The sequence below is a fragment of the Dendrobates tinctorius genome, unplaced genomic scaffold, assembly GCF_039654945.1.
Source record: "Dendrobates tinctorius isolate UK_male_01 unplaced genomic scaffold, ASM3965494v1 ptg000104l, whole genome shotgun sequence".
In the NCBI taxonomy this organism is placed as follows: Eukaryota; Metazoa; Chordata; class Amphibia; order Anura; family Dendrobatidae; genus Dendrobates; species Dendrobates tinctorius.
Genome location: NW_027361772.1, coordinates 2583602 through 2596408, shown reverse-complemented (window position 1 = coordinate 2596408; position 12807 = coordinate 2583602). Strand labels below are relative to the sequence as shown.

Here is a 12807-nt window from a genome sequence, read left to right as displayed (position 1 = left end):
TTACTTGATCTGTTTTTTCTTTTTTCAAAATCTTGGCTCTGTCAGTAATGCTAAACAAGTGTTTGTGTGAACCTCAAATATATATTATTAGTCTTTAGCACAAAGCGTTCATTTGGTCGACAGCGATTCCTCTACATACACTCGCAAATTTACATGCCTGCTCAATTTGGGTGAGTGCGCATGTTTCCTATGTGAAAAGTGGAGAAAGCTGCTGTCACACTACTGCTAGTGGACTAGTCATTAAAATCTAACGTGCCCTATGTCTGCTGTCGGGAGCGCTTGGATGACCCCATACAATCTTGTATACGAAAGATGATCATCAAAGCCATTGAATTTGGCGAGACCGGCCGACCATCCAAAGTCTGTGCGGATGTCCTGACTCTCCTCAACGGCGCATGTTGGGAGAAAAATGTTTTTCATATTGGGCACCGTTCAGACAGCCGAATACAGACCTCGGTGCACGGCTTATCCGCAGGTCACCTGGCTCAAACCTACAGGCATGTATGAGTCTGTATGTTCAGGTTTGGGAGTCCCACCATGTCTGGGCACAGCTGTGTGTATACGCACCCTGAAATATGGCTGTATGAACACGGACTAATGGGTATATCTATCGTCCAGCCCACTTGCACATTTATACATTTAGAAATGTAGGTCATCGCTTCTCGGCAGGACACTGCAGCTGATCCAGATCGTGACTCAGATTTGCTTCATGTGGAAACACTCTGTCCGTGGCTGCCCGGGAACACTCTATCCGGGGCTGCCCAGGAACAGGAGGCTGCCCAGAAACAGGAGGAGGCAGGAGCATTGACATGTAGTGTCGTGGCACCATGGTGGCTAGCAGTGTTATAGAGGCACTGTGGATTGTACAGAATTTGCCGCAGAATGCAATCCACACGATATTACACTTCCCTCTTTTTGTATTAATATTGACCGCTGTGAGACCACAGAGGAAAAGTTTGAGAAGCCCCTGGTGTAAGTAATGGCCAGTGTACAACATGGCTGCAAAAATATCCCATCCTGGATCCCAGGGCGAATGCTCTTACACACGCGTTTGTTGGATTCGGTGTCCTGACGACAATGTCATCATTGACGGCGTATCCTTCTAAAAAGCCTTTAGCCAATTTATACTTGACCTCTGACGATTTCGGATAGTCTTTAAAATATTTGCCAAAGGGAAAAACTACAGGACCTCATATCTGTTGTAAGCCATACAGGCCTTGTAATCATTAACTTTGCAGTCGGGAGTTTACTGTATAGAGTTCAGTTTCCTTGAAGGCTTTACGGGCAGACCGACGGTGTACACATCTTACACAGAAAGTGTGCGAGATCCTCTGATCCCTTTTACATTTTGGCAGGCAGATGAGTAGAAAGGCCGAGCTTGGTTTCATATTGCAGACAATGTAATGGTTTTCTGCTGCAGAGAGTTTCCTTACAGCCAGAAAGGTGAGACGGGTTACTTCTGGATGGAAGACAACTATCTACAGCAGAAGCCTTTTCCCACAGCTTTAGTAGCAATATATGACCTGCACAAGGCACTTTAGACTGTGAGCAGTATATAAAGAATTTCTCTGTATATGTCGAGAAGATCAGTCATTGCATCCTCACACCCATAGTAGGATTTTTTTTTTTTTTTTTATAAAGGGTTTTTCCCCAAAATAGGATAATGGATAACTTACTGATCACTTGGTCACTGCTCCATTCATTGTCTAAGGGACCGCTATTTCCGGCATGAATACAGAGATGTACGAGGACCGGCGTTCTCTCTTTTTAGCCACATCGTCACAAAAAAATATTGTTTTTGGATAACGGGAACAATCTGGGAATACTCAAGACATATATGGGCTGATTCATCATGCGGTGATTCCTTGAAACGTCACAAAATTATAATGAAACTTGTGGCGTTGCAACTTTTGGCTTCGCTCGACCAACTTTTTGAAAACTGGACATAGTCGGGTGCAGCTTGGAACGTTTATGACAATTTGCACCACAAAAATGGTGGAAAGACAGAAATATAATCTAGCTCATGACGGCAGCACGATGGCTGAAAGATGTGTCAAATTCATTAAAAGGCTCCTGCATCGTACATGTTACCTCGACGCGCGCTGGATCTAGACTGGTGTATGAGAAGGAAGGCTTGGCGCATCTGCCCCATAGTTAGGTGTATTCATTGCTCTACCTGGCATCTTCAGGGGGTAGGGTCACACGAGCGTAAAAATTGATCAGTTTCTTCCAGAAAAGTGGGACTTTTTTTTTTTTTTTTTCTCATTTGTAAAACATCCTTTTTTTTTTTTTTTTGTTTTTTTTTTCTACAGCAGCTATTAATCATTTACAGTTTTGTATGTTACAGAACTGCAATGTGTCCGTAAAAATTAAGCTTTACTGTGGTGTCTCCAATTTATTTATTTATTTTTTTTGTACACATAGACTTGAATTGGGCGAGTATCATCTGATAGGGGAGAAACTAGTGCATGCTGCAACTGTGGTCAGTGGGAAAACAAAAAACAAAAAAAATATGTTCATGTGCACTGCCCCATTGGTCCGAGTACAATCTGTTTGTTTTTTTTTTCCACTGAACATACAGTGGTGTGAACGAGGACCTAAAGTGATTGGTATCTGATCCATAGGCTGCTATGCTAAGAATCATGCAAGTTCAGGTAGCCAAGTGACAAGCTGCACGTTAAAAAAAATTAAATTTCTTCGTCATAGTAAACTTGTGTGGCTTTTTTACAAGTTTACGATGGCGGATAATTATTTTTTTTTTTTTTTTTTTTTTTTTTTGCTGATATAGCAGAAAGTCATGACTTGTAAATGTACTTATAAAAGTATATTGTCGAGTTTTCTCGTACTCCAACTAAAATAATGGCAATATATGAAATGCACAAGGCACTTTACACTGTGAGCAGTATGTAAAGAATTTATATGTCAAGAAGATCGGCCATTACATCCTGACACCCGTAGTAGGTGTCTTTTTAAAGGGTTATTCCCAAATTAGGGTAAGGGATAACTTACTGATCACTTGGCCACTGCTCCATTCATTGTCTAAGGGACATCTGTTTCCGGCAATGTATACGGAGGAGTACGGGGACCGGTCTTCTCTCCTTTTAACCAAATCGGCACAAAAAATGTGTTTGGGTAATGGGAGTAATCTGGAAATTCTCAAGACGTATATGGGCTGACTTCATCATGAGGTGACTCCTTGAAAAGTCGAGGCTGGCGTCGCACTTAACATATCGAAAATCTTTCCGAGTCTCCCTGCCAAGAGTCACACGAGTGTCATGAGAGTATAATCCGATTTGTCACACCTAGCATCCGATTTGCATCCGAATGCAGTGCGATTGCTATGCGATTTTTTTTTTTTTTTTTTTTTTTTTTTTTAATATGCGCTTTTACATATAGCAATTCTGTCATTTATACATCGTTTTCAAAGGAGATATTCTTCAGTACACCATAGAATCACAGCAGGAGCCGACAGGATAGTAGAGATGGATAACCTACAGTAAATACAAATAGAATAGGTAGATAGTACTAGTTCAGTGTTTGTGCAGGTTACTGTGCATGTATTTAATTAAAGATTATTTTTCGAATAAAATGGCGTGGGCTTCCGCATAATTTTTGTAACCAGCAGAGGGAAAGCTGACAGTTGAGGGCAGACGTTTATAGCCTGGGAAGGGGGAAATGCCAATGGAGCTTCCCAGGCTATTAATATCAGCTCACAGCTGTATAATTAGCCTTTACTGGCTATTAAAATGGGGGAACACCCCCCCCAATAAAAAAAAATGCCGTGGGGTCCCCCTATAATTAATAACCAGCAGACAGGCTAGGCAGACAGTTGCGGGCTGATTATTAATAGCCTAGGAAGGGGCCATGGATACTGCCCCCCCCCCCCCAGGCTAAAAACATCAGCTCTCAGCCGCCCCAGTAAAGGCGCATCTCTAAGATGCGCCATTTCTGGCACTTGGCCTCGCTCTTCCCACGTACCCTGTAGCGGTGGCAAGTGGGGTGATAGTTGGGGGGTTGATGTCAGCTTTGTGTTGTCAGGTGACATCAAGCCCTGAGGTTAGTAATGGAGAGGCATCAATAAGACGCCCCCATTACTAAACCCATAGTCACATTGTATTTTTTTTTTTTTTTTTTGCGCACCATAGACTTGAATTGAGCGAGTCTCATCTGATACGGAAGAAAGTTGTGCATGCTGCAACTTTGGTCAGTGGTAGAAAAAAAACAAACACTGACACTCATCTGCATTGTCCCACTGGTCTGAGTACAGTGCGTTTTTTTTTTTTTTTTTTTTTTTTTTCTCCACTGAAAATGCTGTGATGTGAACAAGCCCTTAGTGATTGGTGTTTGACCCATAGGCTGCTGTGTCTCACGGATACACTGTACGAACTGTGTATTCTTTTGTGGTGCCAAACCTAGGTAAGAATCATATGAGTTCAGGTATCTAGGTGACAAGCTGCACGTTAAAAAATAAATATATTTTTTCACAATTGTAAACGTGTAAAAAAAAAAAAAAAAAAAAAAAAGTCAACTTTTTTTTGACTCTTTTACAAACTTACAGATTTTTTTTTTTTTTTTTTTTTTTTTTTGCTGATGTAGCGGAAAGTCATGACTTGTAAATTTACTCATAAAACGTATATTGACGTGTTTTCTCATACTCCAATAACTGATTATATATTTTTTTTTTTCCCGTCACTAGTGGTGAAGCAGAGAATGCAGATGTACAACTCCCCCTACAGGAGCATGCTGCATTGCATCCGGACCATGAGCAGGACGGAAGGCGTGGGAGCTTTCTACCGGAGCTACACCACCCAGCTCCTCATGAACATTCCTTTCCAAGCCATTCACTTCATCACTTATGAGTTCACCCAAGAACAGCTGAATCCACAGCGGCAGTACCACCCCGGCTCTCACATAGTGTCCGGAGCCATCGCCGGGGCGGTGGCCGCTGCAGCCACAACCCCGCTAGACGTGTGCAAGACGTTACTGAACACTCAAGAGAACATGGCCCTCAGCTCGGTAAACATCAGCGGACATCTTTCGGGCCTGGCCAATACCGTAAGGACGGTGTACCAACTTGGAGGGGTAGGAGGGTATTTCAAGGGCGTGCAGGCTCGGGTCATTTATCAGATGCCTTCTACCGCCATTGCGTGGTCCGTGTATGAGTTCTTCAAGTACTTCCTGAGCAAAAAGAAGCAATAGGTCTACAAACATACACTGCGGTGGAAGAAGAAGCCATTGCCGATCGAGCCGGATATGGGAATCAGTATTTTTATATAAAAAAAAAAATTCCATTTATTTGATACTTTGATTACAGCCATGCAGGACACCACGTTTTTGGTGCCCGACATCTCCACCAAATTAAGTGCCATTTGTGTCTTGGACCTTCCTGATTTCTGATGGCTCGTCCTCTGGTACACTGTTGGACCTTCCTGATTTCTGATGGCTCGTCCTTGGGTACACTGTTGGACCTTCCTGATTTCTGATGGCTCGTCCTCGGGTACACTGTTGGACCTTCCTGATTTCTGATGGCTCGTCCTCGGGTACACTGTTGGACCTTCCTGATATCTGATGGCTCGTCCTCGGGTACACTGTTGGACCTTCCTGATTTCTGATGGCTCGTCCTTGGGTACACTGTTGGACCTTCCGGATTTCTGATGGCTTGTCCTCGGGTACACTGTTGGACCTTCCTGATTTCTGATGGCTCGTCCTTGGGGACACTGTTGGACCTTCCTGATATCTGATGGCTCGTTCTTGGGTACACTGTTGGACCTTCCTGATATCTGATGGCTCGTCCTTGGGTACACTGTTGGACCTTCCGGATTTCTGATGGCTTGTCCTCGGGTACACTGTTGGACCTTCCTGATTTCTGATGGCTCGTCCTTGGGGACACTGTTGGAACTTCCTGATTTCTGATGGCTCGTCCTCGGGTACACTGGTGACCAGCAATGCTGGCTTGTAGTTTTGCTGTAACAGCATACAGGTATATATTATACAGAGAGTTTTATAGCGGCCAAGATGGCTGCCCACAAGTCCGATTTTTATATATAAACCTATATCTATTTATTTATGCTATTCTTGTAGCCGCATAACGCCAAGAATAAGAAGACGCACAAGTCCGACACTTTTAATCCAGAGAATATTATTAATATTGTGAGGTTCTTTTGAGAATGTAAAATTTGTTTTAATGTGTATATTTTATTTCTTTATTTTAAATTGTGGAACAAACGGGGTTAATATTCCGGGTGTGAATGTGTTATGTGCAGATGGTAATATAGGATCGTATACTTATTAACAGGAAATCTTTTCGCTCCCCGATTGTCAAGGTATAGGTCCTAGCATGCTTTGCAGCTTGTTGGGGCATGCTGGGAGGTGTAGTTTAACGATATGGAGAGCTTGGCTCTTGGTGTAATTTTTAGTTGTCAGTCCAGGGGGGGGTTTAAAAAACAAAAACAAAAAAAAACATACATTTGGCTCATCTCCATATGCTTTTGTCTATGCAGGAGGAAATCCTAAGAAAAGGCCAAAAGGGTGCAACTTGCCTGGTGGATAACCCTCTGCCCTATATTGGCATTTTTTTGGTGTGCTTGACTCTTTCAGTGGAGTATAATGGATTTTTAGTAACGCTCTTTTTTAAAGAAACACTCCTCCTCGTCCTCCTCTTTCTCCTCCTCCAATCAGTTTCCATCCTCTTCATATATTGCTATCATATTATATAGCACTGTGTACTTACAATTGCTCATTTTGTCCTTCTACCCAGTTAATTCTTCTCTTTTCCATTGGGTCTATGACATCACATTATTAAAAAAAAACATAATTGCTTCACCTGTGCAATACAAAGGAAATCCTGAAAACATGATCTGTTGGTGGGCCTTGGGGACTGGAGTTGAGGAACCCTGGTGTATATAGTCATGTGACCACTATTCGGGGGGGGGGGGGGAGGTGAAAAAGTTTGAAACATTCCAATTGTTTCTATTAAACCTTGTTTTGTGTCTACAGCTCCTGTGCAGATTGATGCGTATCCGTGGTATCTAATTGTATAATTTAGTCCTGAATCCATCATTTCTTTTGTCTGCCCGGGGGAAAGGAGTAGGCAGTTGCCTAGGACCTTGTTGACATGGGGTGCATTTATAGATTTTGGGAAAGTGGCTAGTAAAGCTGTAGGTACATCTGTGCAGTGTGGGTTTCTCTGTGCTACAGGGGCGGGACTAGTCCTACAGGCGCAGACTTTGCTGTGCGACTGGTGAGGTCTTTGAATTGGCGCTTCTCTATATGGGGAACAGCAAGTGATGGCAGTGGAGGGGCTTACTGTAGCCCTCTTGGGCATGAAGAGAGCATGTCCCTCCTCTGCTTTTTGCTGAAAGTTTAATAAGAAGTTGAAAATGTATATGTAAGGACATATGACTGCAGAATTTTTGTTTGTAGTCTGTTACCATGGATACTAATAGGCCTGCATAGGAGCTGTATACTAAAAAAAAAAAAAAAACTACCTGCAGAGTGATTACATAATCTTAGTGTTTTAGCAGCATTTGGACAGTAAAGGTGGGCGGACCCCAAAGCTCCCGGAGTGCTCTTCCTCTTGACCTCCCCATACACCTGATCCGTCAGTTTGGCAGAGCATGCATCTCTGCTGGAAGAAATTAACTCGAGACAAAGAGCTTGCGTACAAAGAGAATTTAAAATTAATCTTTATTAAACATGATAGAATATATAGTGCTAATGCCAAATCAGGCTCTTTATCTAGAGTTAGTATAGTGCACTTTGGAGTTCTGTACAATTTTGCGATATTGGGGTATTGTTTAACATCTTTGGTGAAAGCTCCGCTCCTTTGAGACCAAAGGATTGAGCATATTGAGATTCAGCATGCCTGCTGCTGTAGAGAGATTTCTACATTCCTTAACCCTTCTGAGATTGGTCTTCAAGTCCTGCTGCGACTTATCCAACACCACCTACCATCGTCACCACCACCATCCTTCATCGTCATCACCACCACCTACCATCATCAACACCACCATCCATCGTCATCATCACCACCACCACCATCCATCATCATCGTCACCATCCGTCGTCGTCATCACCACCACCATCCTTCACCATCGTCACCACCACCATCCTTCGTCACCACCACCCATCACGAGGGGCGCATTTAATACCCTGTAAAGCTTAAAATGCCTTAAATGTCATTGCATCATTTCAGCATCCAACTAACACTATTATTGCATGACCGCCCTCTTGCCTTCATGTCATTGCAGTGACCTCGCTGCCCCCTGCTGGTCACTGCACGTTTTGCAGTACAGTATGGCAAGAGTATAAATAGGCGATTATTATAGGATATTTATACACATGGCGAACACTAAAATTCAAGGCTGCTGATGGATTAAGAGGGGGTGATATTGCATAAAGTTTTATGCTATTTCGACTGGCTATTATTTTCAGGCACAGCTGACAACTTTTGTCAATTTACTCATGATATTGTCAATCAATACTTGTTTAGTTGGGGAAGGACCCTTAGTGACACTAAAGGGGGTAATGTAGTGCTTTGTGACCCCCATGGAAATCTGAAATAGAGCAAGTCTGAAAGAAACATGATTTATATATTTTAAAAATATAAGTATCTAAAAATTGGAAAAAAAAAAATAAAATAAACTCTCTCGCTTTGTATATTTTCTGGACATCTCTCTTTTATATGCAGCTCTTATTTTTTCTGTTTAGCCCTCTGGTGGTTGATCATGGTATTGGCAGTAACAGAATTTTTAATTTTTTTTTAAAAAATGGCACTTTCAGCAGGTTTCTGCTATATAATCTGACCGCAGCATGATGTAGGGCTTGAGACCCTGAGTCCAGTGATGTATCACTTAGTTTACTGGGTGCAGCAGTTGTGATAGAATCAAAGTTTTCTCTGCTGCAGATCTAGCAGAGCTCAGAATGCCGAGCTGTGTATAACCCCACCCACACCACTGATTGCTTTCTGTCAATGCACAGTGTACTCACAAAGCTGCCATTCGGGGTTTGGTTGGACCAGGAGGCATGAAACAAAAAGGTCTCTAATAATAATCTATTGAAAAAACGTTGCTGGAATCAGAGCCTCTTCCCCTACATCGTGCTGCTCTCGGATTGCATGGCAAAAGCTGCTGACAGGTTCCCTTTAATGCAGCAGTTTACCTTAGCACTATGCAAGTTGTGATGAGAGGGCAGAAAGTGGAACAGAAGGATTAAAAGCCATTTGCCAACTTGTTGTTTAAAGTGTAACATGTAGGACATGTTTTGTTTCGCAAATGGGGGGGGGGGGGGTAGCCTACAAAATCTGTGATCTCTATTACTAGATATCCCGTTTCTATGCCCGTTCAGCTTGGCCGAAAGCCAAAGTGCCTGTTTTTTCCTGTGGCAGAGATAAGCGGCTGTCGGGCACACCTGATGGAGCGTATTGTCTGGGCGAAACACTTATACGGGTACAATTCCAGCCTTGTCGACAGAAGACTTTTGGGGAAACATGGGGATGCATTTTGTTTTTATTTTCACATTTATGAAATGATCCACCAAATTTGCTTTCAAAGCAGAGAAGTATTATGGCTCCGTAAATATTTCACATTGTATGGCGGAATAACCCGTCACCTGTAGACTTCTCATGGGGCTTTTAACATTTCTTCATGCCTTTTGGAGCAGATACAGATGTGTGAACTTGTGAAAATGTTGCCCTGTTCCGTCAGGCGCTGTAATGAGCACTGTTTGGAGGCACCATATGGCGGCGCACACCAAGTTTTGGTGATGATGGTCAAACATATGATGATTGGAGAATTGTATATCTGAAATTACGACTACTAAACTCTTTCCAGTACGATTTATGTCAATAAGATTGTAGGTGCAAGTGTATGGTGAGGGGCGGCACTGTACGCCATGTGTTTGTGTCTTACTACTCATCTGTATAAATGCCCGTAAACCTTAGATGAAAGTTGGCGAAACCTGCCGATTTTGATGGGACGGGCGACCTCTCTACCGGCCCCCACACACATTGAAGTTCAGCTGAACCCATTGAATTTGTCAGATCGGCCAGTATGCCCAACGCTCCGGTGTATGGGGGAGTGGACTGAGATGGCTCATGGGTCCAAAAGCTATTTAATATCAGTGGCGGCCTTTTAGATATATGGGTTTGTACAAACTTGCTTGGTGGCAAGGATGGGATTGTGGGTGAAGGACTGGGCATGTTGGATCTAGTCATGTTCAATCCCATGGGTAATAACATGCTTGCCATAGCAGCAGCTTATCTTTTAAAATACATGCACACTCACCCTTATGGGGGGGTGGGGGGAGGCACAAGCGGCCGGATCACAGTGATGGGGGAGGCATAAGTGGCCGGATCACCGTGATGAGGGTGGGGGGAGGCACAAGTGGCCAGGTTCGAAATTTTCAATAGTCAAACTTTTTTATTTTTTTATTAAATCTCCACTTTTAATGTTAGGAATAACTTTACCTCCTATCCACAGGATTGGTGGTAAGTTGCACACGGGTGGGGAAAGAGCGTTGGGATCCCCACTGATCCTTGGGGGAAGAAGCTTATTATGTGCCTTATAGCTGAAATTTGTCACTTTAGGCCTTTTTGTGTGTTTTTATATATGTATTTTTTTCTAATATTGGGAATATATTTTAACTATTGCTTGAGATTTATTTATTTTTTTTTGCTAAATATTTTGCTGCAATATCTATTGACATTATGTAATTTTGCACATTTCTTTCTACACGGGGTTCCAGAGGCCTTAAAGGGATATTCCCACCTCCAAGATCTTATCCCACTTATGTTACTAGTTGTAATATTAGTAAATAGCTCCAGTTAGAATTGTAGTATAGTTCTCCTGATAACTTATGTTGCTTACCCCATGTGCAGAACATTGCAGTAGTTTAGATATCCGTGGTTACAACCACTCATACAGTGACAGTTGCTAGTGGTCGTAACCTTGGCTACCTAAGCTACTGCAATGCCCTGCACATGGGGTGAGCAACATAGCGAATCAGAAGAACTATACTACATTTCTAATTGGAGGTATTTGGTTATATATTGTTATATCTACTATAAATCGGGATAGGAGATGGGAACCAGAAAATGTGTGGCCCATAGTAGACCATCAGGGCTCAGCTCTGGAAAAAGGAAAGCCAAAAAAAGCAACAAAGCTTTTTCCTTTGACACTGGCCTCGGTCAGACGGCCGCCATGTGGCTCTTTCAGACTCCAATCACCATGGATCTCTTTAGTAACTTCACTTTAGTTCTACCAAGGGAGATGCGGGGGGGGAGGGGTTGCAGCTGTAATGAGTAGAGTTGAGCGACTTTGGTCGGATCGGGTTTCGTGAAACCCGAATGAAACAAAATAAGTTTCAGATGAAACTCGTCCGACTAGAGCAAAACAAAGTCGGAGTTTCGTCCGAAACCCGACCCCAATGCAAGTCAATGGGAAATAAAAGTCGGACGAAACTCCGACTTTGTTTTGCTCTAGTCGGACGAGTTTCATCTGAAACTTATTTTGTTTCATTCAGGTTTCACGAAACCCGATCCGACCAAAGTCGCTCAACTCTAGTAATGAGGACCCGAAATTATGACCGGTGCCTGACTGAGGCCTTTGCCTGTGTCCATAGGGTTAGACTGCAAATGGATTTTGCAGCGGATTCTGTGCTGATCCACATCCCATGAACGCCAAGTTTCTTCAACCCCTGTTCACATGCAGCCGAAAATCTCTGCATTAGTTTTCAGCTCTGCTGTTGGGGGAGGGGGGATATAGCACAAAAATAAAGAACTTCTTATTTATTTTCTTTGGATTATGCACGGAAAAATCAAGGATTGGCCCCAGTACATTACAATGGAGCACATCCAGGGCAGAGAGCAATCAAACCTTGTACTAAATCTATTATGGGTTTGCAGTCTGACCCATGTGAACACAGCCCTATAGTACATGGTGTGTGTGTGTGTGTGTGTGTGTGTGTGTGTGTGTGTATATAATATATCCTTCCCCCGCCTCCGCTCCGGGATGAGGACTTTTTTTTAAAGGCGTTCTCCATTGTTAAAATATTATATGATGAATTCCTTGAGCTCTCTACAGTCGTCACTGCCTGAGGTGTCTCGCACTCTGCGATCTCCTCTGTGTCTATAATGGACGAGGAGGATATGACTTTTGTAACTTGTATGCTAGTAATGTTTGTGCTGCTAATATTGGACACTGGAGCTTTCAAATAAATATCAATTCTTGAAATGTTGAACTGTCTTTGTTTTTTATTCCGCAGGACCATTTGTTTGGAGGGTGATGACCCCTCTCTTCCCATTATCATGAGTCTTTGACTTGCTGTATTTACTCATATTCCCCTCCTGATCACTAGGTGGCGCTGATATCCCGTGTGACCGCTCCATTATGTTCCTTCCCGCATTGTCACAATAAACAGTCTTGTCCCCTTCTGTCCTTGGCTTGTTTGCATGCAAATCATTTGTGTACTTAGAAAATAAAGGAGAGTTTTGGTTTGGACAATGTCCCGTCACACCACGTGTGTTATCCATCTGTACAGCTCAGAAATCACACTTTACACTTTTTCTTTATAAGACAGTGGATTTACCAGTTTTGAAGTGTCCATGTAAAAATCCATTAATGTGTTCCCTTTTGTTTAAATGCGCTCCATGTAATAATTTTTACTGTGATCTCCTCAACGACAATGATCCAGATCTGAGACTCCTCCTCTCCTGCCTGTCCGTGGGATCAACCCTCCCGAGCCGCCTGTTTTAGTTTGGGATTTTATCTCATGGACTCCTTCTGCCAGTGATGGTTTTCAACTGATATG

At 42.8% G+C, this 12807-nt stretch overlaps 1 protein-coding gene across 1 annotated transcript in view; it reads left to right on the top strand.

Moving 5' to 3' along the window:
* The window catches only part of SLC25A37 (solute carrier family 25 member 37), a 31735-nt gene extending 19498 nt beyond the window's left edge, over positions 1–12237 (top strand). Inside the window, exon 4 of the mRNA XM_073588593.1 lies at positions 4697–12237. Coding sequence (XP_073444694.1) covers positions 4697–5199 — 503 coding nt within the window. The 3' untranslated portion in view covers positions 5200–12237. The remainder of the gene's footprint in view (positions 1–4696) is intronic.
* Positions 12238–12807: the final 570 nt, after the last annotated feature.